Source organism: Mercenaria mercenaria, chromosome 1 (assembly GCF_021730395.1).
Source record: "Mercenaria mercenaria strain notata chromosome 1, MADL_Memer_1, whole genome shotgun sequence".
Lineage (NCBI taxonomy): Eukaryota > Metazoa > Mollusca > Bivalvia > Venerida > Veneridae > Mercenaria > Mercenaria mercenaria.
This window is the reverse complement of record NC_069361.1, coordinates 49,180,622-49,193,111: the sequence shown is the minus strand read 5'-3', so window position 1 is coordinate 49,193,111 and position 12,490 is coordinate 49,180,622. Positions and strand designations below refer to the sequence as shown.

Genomic DNA, 12,490 nt, shown 5'->3' with positions numbered 1-12,490 from the left:
GAGGTTTGAGTAAACTCAGCATAATTGACAGCTGTGTATTCAGTTTCTACGTCATCTAAAGCAGATACAGATTGTGTTTGCGATGCTATATCGTTTCTGAATTTTTCGATCTTTCCAATAAAAAAGTCACTGAAATCTTGTGCGAGATGCTGTGGAGATAAATGAATGTGATGGTAAAATCACCTCATTTGTATCGTCAAGAAGATTCTTGGTAATCTTTGATAAACTCTTATGATCACTGCCACAGTATTCAACACGAGCTTGTTATCAATCTCGGCAAAATTTCCGGGTTAATGCTTGGGTGACCCAATGAAATTTGCCCTGTCTTATTGATACATGGATAAAGGGATGTCCAGTCATAATATTCGACATCATCAGTTGCTTCTTTGTAAAGTGTAAATGAATCTTTTCGACCCCCGAACAAAAAGCCTCCCTAGGTGCTAAAGGAGTTATTATATCAAAATAGAGAAATGTGGAGGTCGCAGTTCTATAAAAGTCCTCATTTCATTGTTTTCTTTTAATTCCTTTTCAAACTCGGACTCTCAAATACATACATAGGTGTAACAAAGCTCTTCTATATAATTCTGTTATTTTTATTTAATTATTTATTTTTTGTTGTATTTCAAAATGTTTTAATATAACTCCCTATTAGATAGTTCATAGACATACCTTTGAATTTGAATATGGTTTTGAACAGGCTCAATCAAACCGAGCCTGCAACATTTTCGTTTTTGTTGTGTTGAGCGACCTGTGGAGTTTCCACTTTTTGTTTTTTTTTGGATTACCATACCAGAAGTCACATCGAACTCTAATACGACTTTCTTGTCTCTTGTTTCATAATAACTATCTACCCTGTAAGGTCTAGTTACCTTTTCACCCCCATTTCTAGCATGAGGCATACAAATACCCAGAGCATGAGACAAGTATTTAACCTATTGTAAAGTTTTCATATATTAAACATGTTCGGGACTGTAACTAAGTTTAGGAATGATATAGTGTTTTGTTTGAGAAAGTTTGTTTTAAAGACTGTTTGGCAATTGGAGGCAATGGTAATGTTCTCCTTAAATGGATCAACTTGAGTAACTTTGAGGACGTCAACTCTAAATTTGACAACAACGTCTTAGGATATCCATATCTGACCAACAATATTTCAATATTTCCTTTTGAAAATCAAACGACATGTGTTTACTGGCCTCGTACCACTCCATAACAACTGATTTGAATCGGGTTTCAATCCAACTGGATAAAAATATTTCACCTCAGGTAAATGATTTAGTACAGTAGTTTGATTCGCTTGTCGGTAAAAGAGATGGGGGAAATAACTTTTAGATAATTTAGAAAATCAAATCATGGCTGGCAGTTTTGAAACAGCCATTGGCAAAAATTAATAGAATCAATTATTTTATTTTACAGCTAGGAACTATCAAGGACATGGCTTTGGTACCATTATACTTGCATGCCGGGCAGGATTTTCCCGTGCATTTCCGGTGCTAGAAAAAAAATTCATCTTACACCCAGGGATGTAAAGATGACTCACGTGTTATTATTTATGACTGAATGCGTAAATTCATACGCAACTAAATGTATAACAACTAGCGCCTTAAAGAAAAATCTTTTTTTCTTTATATCTTCTACAAATTGAAGAATAGGCATACAAGAAAAAGAATCAATCACTGGCAGTGGGTAAATATGGGAATATCCGGCACTGGGGTAAATGTTTAAGCGGTAACTCGGCAGGAGCCTCGTTACCGCCAAAACAGTTACCCTCGTGACGGATATTCCCATCTTTACACGCAACCAGTGAAAGATTCTTATAGGTATCACAGTAGGAACGATAGCATTTTTGTACAGATATTGAAAATGGGGTAGGAAAGTGTGACATATGACGGTAGCATTAAAATTTTCTTCAGAAAATAACTAACTGCAAAAATGTACCAATGATATTAGGTCTCGAATATATCTGTTCATTTTTTCTATACAACTCACACTCACTTTCATCACTCAACTCTCTGTCCATACTTTGATCTGGTCTGCGAACCTAGTTTGTGACTCCACATGACCCTATTTCAAACTTGACCTAGACATCAAGACAAACATTCTGACCAAGTTTCATAAAGATTGAGTGTCAACTGTGGCCTCTAGAATGTTCACAAGTTAATCCTTTGATTTGACTGGGTGACCTAGTTTCTAACCCAACATGACCTAGATTCAAACTTTGATAAATTAGCCTGACAACTCGAAACCAGCTAATAGCTTGCCGAAAAGTAAACCTAAACAAAAATTCTTTGGAATGACAAAAAATTACTAAATGAAATCACAATTCAACTTTTAACCTCGGACGAGCAATACATAATTCTACGGAAAATAGACTAGAGTGACATTCTGTCAGTCGGTAATGTGATGTGCGCTAAGCATATCTAGACTTGTCAATTTGTATGGTCATGTCCCGCAAAATATTGGTTTTAGTACTTGAATCACGACAGAACCGTGAACGCGACTAAATTATACAAAATAAGGCCCGTTATGTACATTGGTTTGGGGGAAGTGTAAAGCTGAAGTTTAAAACTTATCAACTTCCTTATTACTGAACCGAATTTAATGAAATTATATGGAAATATAAGTTATCAAATTCAGAAAATCATGAAAGGTATTCTCAGCGTGAAATATTACATTTAATTCAGTAACATGTACAGTGGTATTTACTTTCTGGTCTGGTACCACGACTGCATGCTATTTCTCTAGCTATACTGATACTCATTTTAAAATAAATCCAAAATGACTAATAACACGGACTTCTGCTATACAGCATTTAAAATATAACATACTTTATCAAATAAATGATAGTTTATTGCATTATATCTCGCATTGCTTTGCAAAAATCCAACCTTACACTTCCTATGTCAAGTTTTACTTCCATTTTCCTTTCTTTAAGAAGTAGAATTAGCCTTAACTAGCATACGGTAGAATTCCTAGAAAAAGTGTTTCAAATTTTCAGGAAGCATATTTAAAAAAATCAAATCGCAAAGGTTTTTAGGAGATATACGCATTTAAAAAAAAATGTTTCCATAGAAAAATTCTCAAAATGTATTTATATTGAAATTTCAGATTTTGCATCTATTGTGGCATTTAAAGGTTGAGTATATACTATTTGACTCTCTATATTCTTTTGTTTAGTGAGTTTTCCGATTTGTTTCAGACTTAGGATATTTTTTTTCATTAACGTCTTTAACTTTCTCTCATACATTTTTACATGTATTTTGGCGTTTTTTGACTTACAAAGGATGTCTGTAATGTTTATCCCTGTATATCTGTATATTCTCTTATAAGTCGTTCTTTAAAATGCAACGTTTTACTTGATGGTAAGTAAACCTCCTTACTATCTATGTAAATTTGAAATTATCAAAAGAGTTAATGTTATCAGTTCTGTAATCAAATAATAGTTTCACATAACTGATCTTTTTTTCTTACTAGGGCTTTGCGCATGATACATCGTCTCATCATGGAGAACATTTGTGCCAAGTAATAATAATACCCCTTAATGAAATGAATGACAATAAACAGACCCTGTTCATGCAATGTTAACATTTGACTGCCAATTGTGATCCTGACCTTTTATCTAGGTGTCTGAAATATGTGCATGATACATCGTTTTATTATGGGGTACATTTGTGCTAAGTAATATCAAAACCCCTTCAAGGATGGTAGAGGTTTAGACCGGACATGAAATTACCGACGGATGGATAGAATAACGGAATGACGGACGGACGGAAAGCGCAATCATATAGTCCCCAAAACTAGTTATTAACCAGTAGGGAACTTATATGTTGACACATTAGTACGTTTAAAACTGTTTGTGTAAACAACAACAAATATATCTTATACGTCTTCTATTTATTCCACAATACATTAAAAACAATGAAGACATGAATTTACAGAGAAGTCTTAAATGTACAAAAAGCAGCAGCAATGTCTTAAACATCATTTCTATTAACTACCCCTTTGTATGCATTGTTTACAAATATCACTATCTGAACGTAATATAATTGGTTGATTCAATAAAACTGACCATCTTTGGATTACATATAGAAATTACAACTTTATCTTTTGCCATAGAAAGACACGTTTCTAGTTTCATATTTAGTTCAAGCTGAAAATACCATCACTGTAAAACTACATTTACTAGATGATAAGTTTGCGGCAAGTATAAACTAACCGCATCGATAGCGTTGAATGGGAGTGTCCGCCTCGAGTTCGGGAGGTCGTGGTTTTGCTCCCCAGCCGCGTCATACCAGATACCAATATCTCCCTTGCTTAGCGCTCAGCATAAAGAAGGGGAGACTGGATTCCCTTCTCTCATGCCCTCATGGCAATGGATTCCATCAGGAATGAAGTGTCAAGAGTGGTTAATAGTTGTAGAATATGCTTCAAAATTGGCCTAAAATACATTTGTATAAACTAACTAAAGAATTAACTGCAATTTAGTAATTTTAGCCAGGTATATAGAACATTGATGTTTTTGAAATGTTGAAACTGTGTTCGCTTTAAACACAACTGATATAATACCCTAATGGAAATTACTCAATAATCTGCGAAGTATTCAATATTAAATTTTGTAATTTTCTTTTTTTTTCTTTCATTCGCATTGCTTTTATTAATATCTCTAAAATGACAGAATTGTCCAAGGCCGTTTTTTTATAAAGAACATGATCGTAAAAATGCTCATTTATAATACGAGTTCGTGACCCATGGAACCAAACATGGCATATCGAGCATAAAAACACCAAAAAAAACTTTCATTGAAAACGTAACTGAACGCATTTGGACTGTAAAAACAGACATGGGAAAAATAATTAATGATTGGAATCTCATGTATTTTGTAAACAGGGGTCAATAATAGTTGGTTTGAACATTTCCGGTACAGGGTAACGAAAAAAAATCTGTTTTGATAAAATCAGCATAGATTGAAGGAGTATAAAAGGGGGTCGCCAAAGTGAAATTCAAGAAAAAAATCTTTTGTAATCGGGTCACTTGTTTAAAAGTGGAGTACAAAGTGTCTATAAAACAAAAATATCTATAAATAGAAGACATTGTCCGGTTCCTGGCTGCCATATTTTTTAAAAAGTCCAGTAATTTGAAAAAAAGGGTAGCGGTGCACCTAAAGAAAATTTTTGTAAAATTATTTTGAAAAAAAAAACAAGCAAGAAAATTTAACCATGGCGGCCGCCATTATAAGAAGAAAGTGCTCAGCCCTCTGGAGGTCATCTTTTATGATATAGCAAAAATTTTCGGAAAAAGTCACACAAAAGTGTTTGTGTGATATTATTTCAAAATCAGTCATACAGTTTTAAAGGTGATCATTTTTTAGATTTTCCATATAGCCGTTTAGAGAAATCTAGCCCCGCCAATTGTTGGTTATGTTTTTCAACAAATCAATTATGGCTTGATGGAATTATGTAGAAGGTCACACAAGGGACATTTCCGTAAAACTATTATGAAATCGGGTCTACAACTTTAATGGAAAAGATTGGTAAAACTAGGCATAGTGGTTTAGTAGCAGATGTTCTTTCAAGACATTGCGGAAAAAATGGCGATGTAAGGGCAAACCTCTGCATGCTCGTGTTAGGTGGGAGGGCAAAAACGTTTTATTGTGTCAAATTTCTATATTCTTTGTTTCGTTACAGATGGTGCCTCAAAATGTTAAGAAGTGACCTAAAGTTAAGGAGAAAATAGTGGAAGTTTCAACTTGTTGTTAACTATTTAACAATATTCACTTCAGAACTATTTTTTATAGTGTTGAAAGCAACAGTTCAGGACGACTCTGGCCATAAAAAAGTTATTCGGGGTCAGTAAAACAGAAGAAGTGGGTGGATAAGGTGAAAATAATGAAGCAATGACTGAGAATCTAAACATTGTTTCTTGTGTTTTGGGATTTATTTTTGTTGTTGTTATTGTTGTTGTTTTTTGCAGTATATATATATGTGGTTGTGATATGATATCGTACATCATGCATCTACAAAGTATATCTACAAATAAAGAGAAATAGAGCTATAAACGGCATGATAATTAGCACATATCAGTGTAAAAAACGTTTAAAACAAAATCCTATTTCATTCATAAGCATTATATGTATGTTATTCGTTAATTCATCGAATGACTTTTACCCTTCACTATAAAGTGTAGCAAAACAACATGTTTTGGCAACAAAAGTGTCAGTAACATCATCACGCATGTATTATCAGTGCCGGTAACATCATCACATACGTATTATTAGTTAGTGCCATATCATCAAGTAAGTACTATCAATGTCATTAATATAACCACGTATGCATTATCAGTGCCTGTAACATCATCACATACGTATTATCAGTGTCAGTAACATCATCAAGAAGGTATTATCAATGTCAGTTACATAATCACTTACGTATTATCAGTGTCAGTAACATCATCAAGAAAGTACTATCAATGTCAGTTACATAATTACTTACGTATTATCAGTGTCAGTAACATCATCAAGAAAGTACTATCAATGTCAGTAACTTAATCATGTACGTATTATGACATTACGATGTCAGTAACATCATCAAGAAAGTACTAACAATGTCGGTTACATAATTACATACGTATTATCTGTGTCTGTAACATCATCAAGTAAGTACTATCAATGTCAGTAACATTATCACTTACGCATTATCAGTGTCAGGAACATCATCAAGTATTATCAATGTCAGTCACATAATCACGCTCGTATTATCAGTGTCAGTAACATCATCAAGGAAGTACTATCAATGTTAGTAACATCATCATGCATGTATTGTCAGTTACAGTAACATCATCACGCACGAATTATCAGTGTCAGTAACATACTCAAGTGACTTCTATCAATGTCAGTAACATCATAACGTACGTATTATCAGTGTCAGTAACATCATCTAAGTACTATCAATGTCAGTAGCATCATCACATACGTATTATCAGTGAGAGTAAAATCATCAAGTTAGTTGAATCAATGTCCATAATATAATTATGGATGTAGTGTCAGTTTCAGTAACATCATTGCGAATGAAGTATCAGAAGCAATAACATCATCACGTACGTAGTATTATTGTCAGTTACATCATCAAGGACGTATCATCAGCGTCAGTAACATCATTACAGACGTAGTATCAGCATCAGTAATGTCATCATGTAGGTATTATCAGTTACAGTAAAATCATGTACACAGTACCAGTGTCAGTTACATCATCACATACGTGGGACCAGCGTCAGTAATACCTTAACGTACATGTTGTCAGTAGCAACATTATGTAGGTATTGTCAGTTTCAGTGACATCACGGACGTAGTATCAGTGTCTGAAGCTATCCAGCTGGCTTACGGAAGGTCGGTGGTTCTATCAAGGTTCCCGACGGTGATGAAATAGTGCAAGGAGGGGCACCTTGGGTTTTCCTCCACCAATAATTTGGAAAGTTGTCATATGACTTATAATTGTGTCGGTGCAACGATACACTAAACAGAAACAAACCTCACATACGTATTATCATGTCAATAACATCATCCTGTACTTAGTATCACTATCAGTAATACCACCCCGTCCGTATTTTCAATGTAAGTAAGATCATCACTTACGTTTTATCAGTGTCATTAACATCATCACGCACCAGTGTCGGTAATATCAGCACGTTAGTCTTATCAGTGTTTGTAACACCATCCCATTAAGTCATTTCAGGGTCAGTAACATCATCATGTACGTCTTTTCGGATTCGAATGAAAAGCGGGTGAGTTAGATTTTACGGCGAATCGACACAAAAAAGTTCTTATATCACCGAAAACAAGTTGTTTTGAAAACTTGAATTAACTAACTAAAGTATTTCTAAAAGCGATTATGTAAAAATGTTTATATACATGTACATACATAAGGTTAAAAACGTAAATTTAAAACCATCTCTAAAATCATTTATGTAAATGTTTATATATATATATACACCTATAAAAGATTAAAATTACGCCTTAGTGTTTTTCCTTAAAAATGCTCCTCTAACCTTGCAAATTCAATAGAAGATAGCCGTAGCTGTTTACGAATGACTTATATAACGATAAGCAAATCGAATGGTAATTGGTAATCCAATGAATCGACTGGATGAGAATCAAATATCTTTTTATCTAGAAGTCCATCGAACATACGCATTTAGTTTTGATCGACCAGTTCCTGCTATTTTAGCTAAAAGGGCATAAAGAGGTTAATTCATGAATATATTTCGGGGCATAAAAAGCTCTACTTGACTAAAGTTTGTTTATTATGGTTAGTTAAGGATGTGATGCAATATCTGAAAACTTGTTTTGCACTGCTTTGAATTTAATTCCCAGCGCTCAATTGGGGCCAAGTTTAGCCCGTTTCACATGTACACCTTTTCTCTACTATGTCGAATTTTATCAATAATAATCTGTACCATGATCCTTTAGAAGCATGAGGTACAACCAAGAGTCTGTTTTTGAGAGTTAATGAAAGGTGCAACACCCCGCACGTGCACAAGCACCGGCGTATACGGTATTCTATTAAAGTTTTAATGAGTGTTGTCCAAGATACCAAAGGACCAGAAAATATAACAACACTGGGCATTTTTTTAACCGACAAAATCATGATTCATGTGCTTGATTAAATATTGGAGCAAATGGGCCTACAGCAATGTTACAAAATCAATAACGACACTACTGAGTTTTAAAGAATTTTCTAAAGTTAAACATTTAACTATGACATTGCAAATCAAAACCTTTTGGTCCAAGCATCAGATATTTTTCCATGATTGAAGCAAAACAAAAAAATTGAAACTGATTCTATGACATCAACTGGAACGTTTTTATTTCAAAACATTTATGTTAGTATATATCTAATCTTTTTGTGATGGTACTTAGTTCATATGACTGTTTCAACTTATTGGCGGCATGTTTTGTTTGTTTTCCAATGCTGAACTCGGGCAATTCATAAAAAGAAAATACTCCCTGTATAACCAGCGTTACAATACTATCTTAGTAGAAAATATTCTGTGTTTCAAGATATAATTCTTACTTAGTGGCCCCCAAACAGATCTTTTGCTAAGTCTTCATTTTCATTCCTAATTGCTTCGTAGATATATTTCATGTTACATGCTAAATGAAATCTGTAATCCTTTGGAAATTTGTTTTTCTCCTCATCCGGAAGATGATAAAAATATTCTGGAATTCCATGGGTCAAAACGCCAACAACTAGCACAGTTCTTGAATCATTACTAACTAACAATGGGCCCCCAGACGCACCATGCTCCAAATATCCATGATATATTATGTTCTTTGGGTTATCGTACCCTTGGTAACCATCATCTACAATGTCAGGATTTAAGAAGATAGCTTTCTTGAAATGACTCCTGTGGATTTCAAAATAATCAAGAGCAGCTTGAATTTCGGTACCATGTTGAGGTACTACCTTACAAGGTGGGTCAAAATGTTTTTTCAGTTGTTGTTTTGGATTACCATACCCTATCACTGACACCGTTTCTATTTTAATTTTCGTATCACCCTTATAAAGGAGCATTTTTCTAGGTAACCCACTTAAGCTATTTAGGTCTAAAACAGCTACATCTAATTCAATACTGTAAAATACACAAGTCAATTTATATATAATTTTTGGCAAACTCCCAATGCTTGCATTGAAATTAACATAAATATCTTTCCTGTCAAGATGTTGGAAATTCAATCCACCTGAAGCTTCATCTGAAAATAAAGACACCTGAATAGTAGCTGGTTCGACTAAGTTCGTAGAGATATGAAATCCAGAATATAGCAAACAGACCTTACATTTAAGAAGGTAGCGATTTATACTTGTACGCGTAGAGTTAGTAAATTTCTATTTGTAATAATAAGCCTATGTCAATTATTTTCCAGCTAATTTAGTCCAGTTGCTCTCTGCACGTTCATCTATAAAATTAATTCAAATTTCAAATTAAGAATACAATATAGACGTGTACGTCTATGTATGTCATATGAAAATTGCAATTTCCTACATTTCGACTTCTTAAACGCTTACTGAAATAAAGAATGACTACATGCTGGCATTTTTGGACGTATCGTCATACCGACACATAGGTCAAAGGGCGACATTCAAGTGTTTTGATGGCGGAGAAAGACCAATGTGTCTGGTAGAAATATCTACTTTCCGTAAGTCAACTGGATGGCTTTCTCACAAGACTGAATTCTTCATCCAAAGCGAATCTTCAAACCCGCAGTGGAACGGGTGAGTGCTTTGAATTCCGCGACCTCAATCATTCGGCAAAGATGGCTCCGTACAAGTATAAAGTAACATATTCTCTTACATTATCGCATACTGATTGGATGATTCTTTATACGTTCTTGGCAAATTCAGATAAACCTAATAATGTTTGGTCAGAAAGTCATCATAAGTTTCAATACGTTTGCGAGCAAATGATGATCACATCTACATTTTTGAAAATGTTACATATTCATCTATAATAATACCAATACTTACCATATACAACTGGGCGAATAACATGGAATGCTGTCATTATACAACGTGTCCCAACTCTGAAGACTGTACCCCCTATATCACCATCGATCACAAGTGTTCCAACACACGGCATTTGAGCGTTTAAGCTATCGAAATTGTACTGTGTTAGGGTATTATCATGCTGTTTCTTAAACTCTTCTGCACGGAGCTTTGCACTTGACTTATCTGTCGGAGATCAATTGATTTTTCTAGTATATTCTAAATAACGTTATTCTAGAACTCTTCGCATTTTTGTTTATCTCGCTCTCTCTCTACATACAGACAGAAAAAATGACGAAAGTTATGTCACATGAACTGGCTATGTACATAGTTTTTTGACCTTATACAATCGTTCTGGACCTCTAGACGTAATATGTAGAATAGACATACATAAATACATGCAAAATAATTGTTTTAGGCAAGGTTCGGAGTTAGGAATGTTACTTTACAAAACTTTCTAGTTTTCCATGCAATATTTAAACTAGCAAAGATGGTACTTTTATTACATCATGTCCGAGTTGGAAAATGCGATGGTTATGTGTCTGCTCTGTTTTAAAAGACTAAAGTGTTTTGTTTTAATAGCAACCAAAATCTCACTTAAATGTACACGATATCAACAACATTTATCATGTTGATAATTAGTGGTATTTCAACATGACCATATATTTCTGTTACATAATCGTATGGACATTATCAAATTTTAACAACGTTTTGTGTTTTGCATCTTATATTTACAGATCTCTCTCTTCCTTAACATTGTTTCAGTGAATAAACTGTGCATACGCTTCAAGATAAAGATGTCGAAACGACAATATCTTTAACATAGCCAGCGATCTAACGTCACGTGTCACGATGCATGTTTTCCAATGGCAACGTCCTGTAAAAATGACAACGTGACTGATGTATTATAGCGCGTCAGGATCAATAGATATCATTTGAAAGGCATAAATTCGAACGATAGACTCGAACCAATATTTGCTTAATATGAGAATTTTTTATTTCACTAAACTTTAAAAAGGGACTTCCTCGACCGAGTGGTTATGGTAGCTGGCTTCAGTTGCCCCTCTCATACGTCGATTCAAGCCTAACTTTGGGCGTTGACTTTTTCGGTGGTCCTACCCAGGTGCCAGCATGAGAAATAATGCAAGGGGTACGGTACATGAGGGGTCTTCCATCACTATCAAAAGCTGAAAAGCCGGCATATGACCATAATGGTGTTGGTGTGACGTCGAAACCAACAACAACAACAAAATGTAATTATGTAGGTTTAATTGCATATCCTTTCTATATGATAAGTCGAATGATACTTGTATATAACAAGTAAGCATTTATCTGTTTATTTCGGATTTGCTGCTATTCATTAAATTAGGCGCTAAATTTTGGAAAAGTGCAAAATGTTTAATTGCATTAGTGTCAACACCCTAATTTGTGCATTTACTGCAACAATTTTATGTTTGGGTTTAACGTTAAACTGACACAAATGCCTTTAACGCACCTGGCTACAGTGATAAATATCGGGTATTAGATATATCACATGGAAGGAAAGCGAACAAAAATTAGAATGATTTATAATTCTGACATTGTCGTAAACAGTGATGCATTTAGTTATATACTCGAGTTCCTCTAGCTAAATGGTTTTAAGTAGATCTACTTCACAACAAGTTGATCGGAAGGGTCGCGTACTGCATTCAAATTTCAAATATCCACATAATTGTCAAGTTACTGTATAGATCTAAGATTATGGTAATCTATTTAGTTGAAATATCAACGAATCCGTTGAAAGTAACATTGATTTTTAATGGATTTCAGAAAATATTATATAACATGTACAGTGTAATTTCTATTTTCCCTATTATCAAATACTTACATGTTTTACCTGCATTTTGTTGTTTTGGTTTGCTGTTAGACGCATCGTCAGAATCCTAAAACAAAAAAAAAGAACAATTATTTCAATTTTC

At 34.2% G+C, this 12,490-nt stretch overlaps 1 protein-coding gene across 1 annotated transcript; it reads right to left on the bottom strand.

Moving 5' to 3' along the window:
• Positions 1-3,874: 3,874 nt before the first annotated feature.
• On the bottom strand, positions 3,875-12,490 carry LOC128558159 (uncharacterized). Its single transcript, XM_053547023.1, has 3 exons — positions 12,400-12,490; positions 10,515-10,718; positions 3,875-9,742 (listed from the first exon to the last, which is right to left on the bottom strand). The coding sequence occupies exons 2-3, from the start codon at positions 10,624-10,626 to the stop codon at positions 9,063-9,065; spliced, it is 792 nt and encodes a 263-aa protein (XP_053402998.1). The 5' UTR covers positions 10,627-10,718; positions 12,400-12,490; the 3' UTR covers positions 3,875-9,062.

Bases quoted from the DNA above. Each gene is read 5' to 3' on its own strand.
- LOC128558159 (XM_053547023.1), bottom strand. From the start codon at position 10,626: ATGCCGTGTGTTGGAACACTTGTGATCGATGGTGATATAGGGGGTACA. The intron at 9,743-10,514 runs GTAAGTATTGGT...CTTTATTTTCAG, and splicing joins TATTCGCCCAGTTGTATATG to ATGAAGCTTCAGGTGGATTG.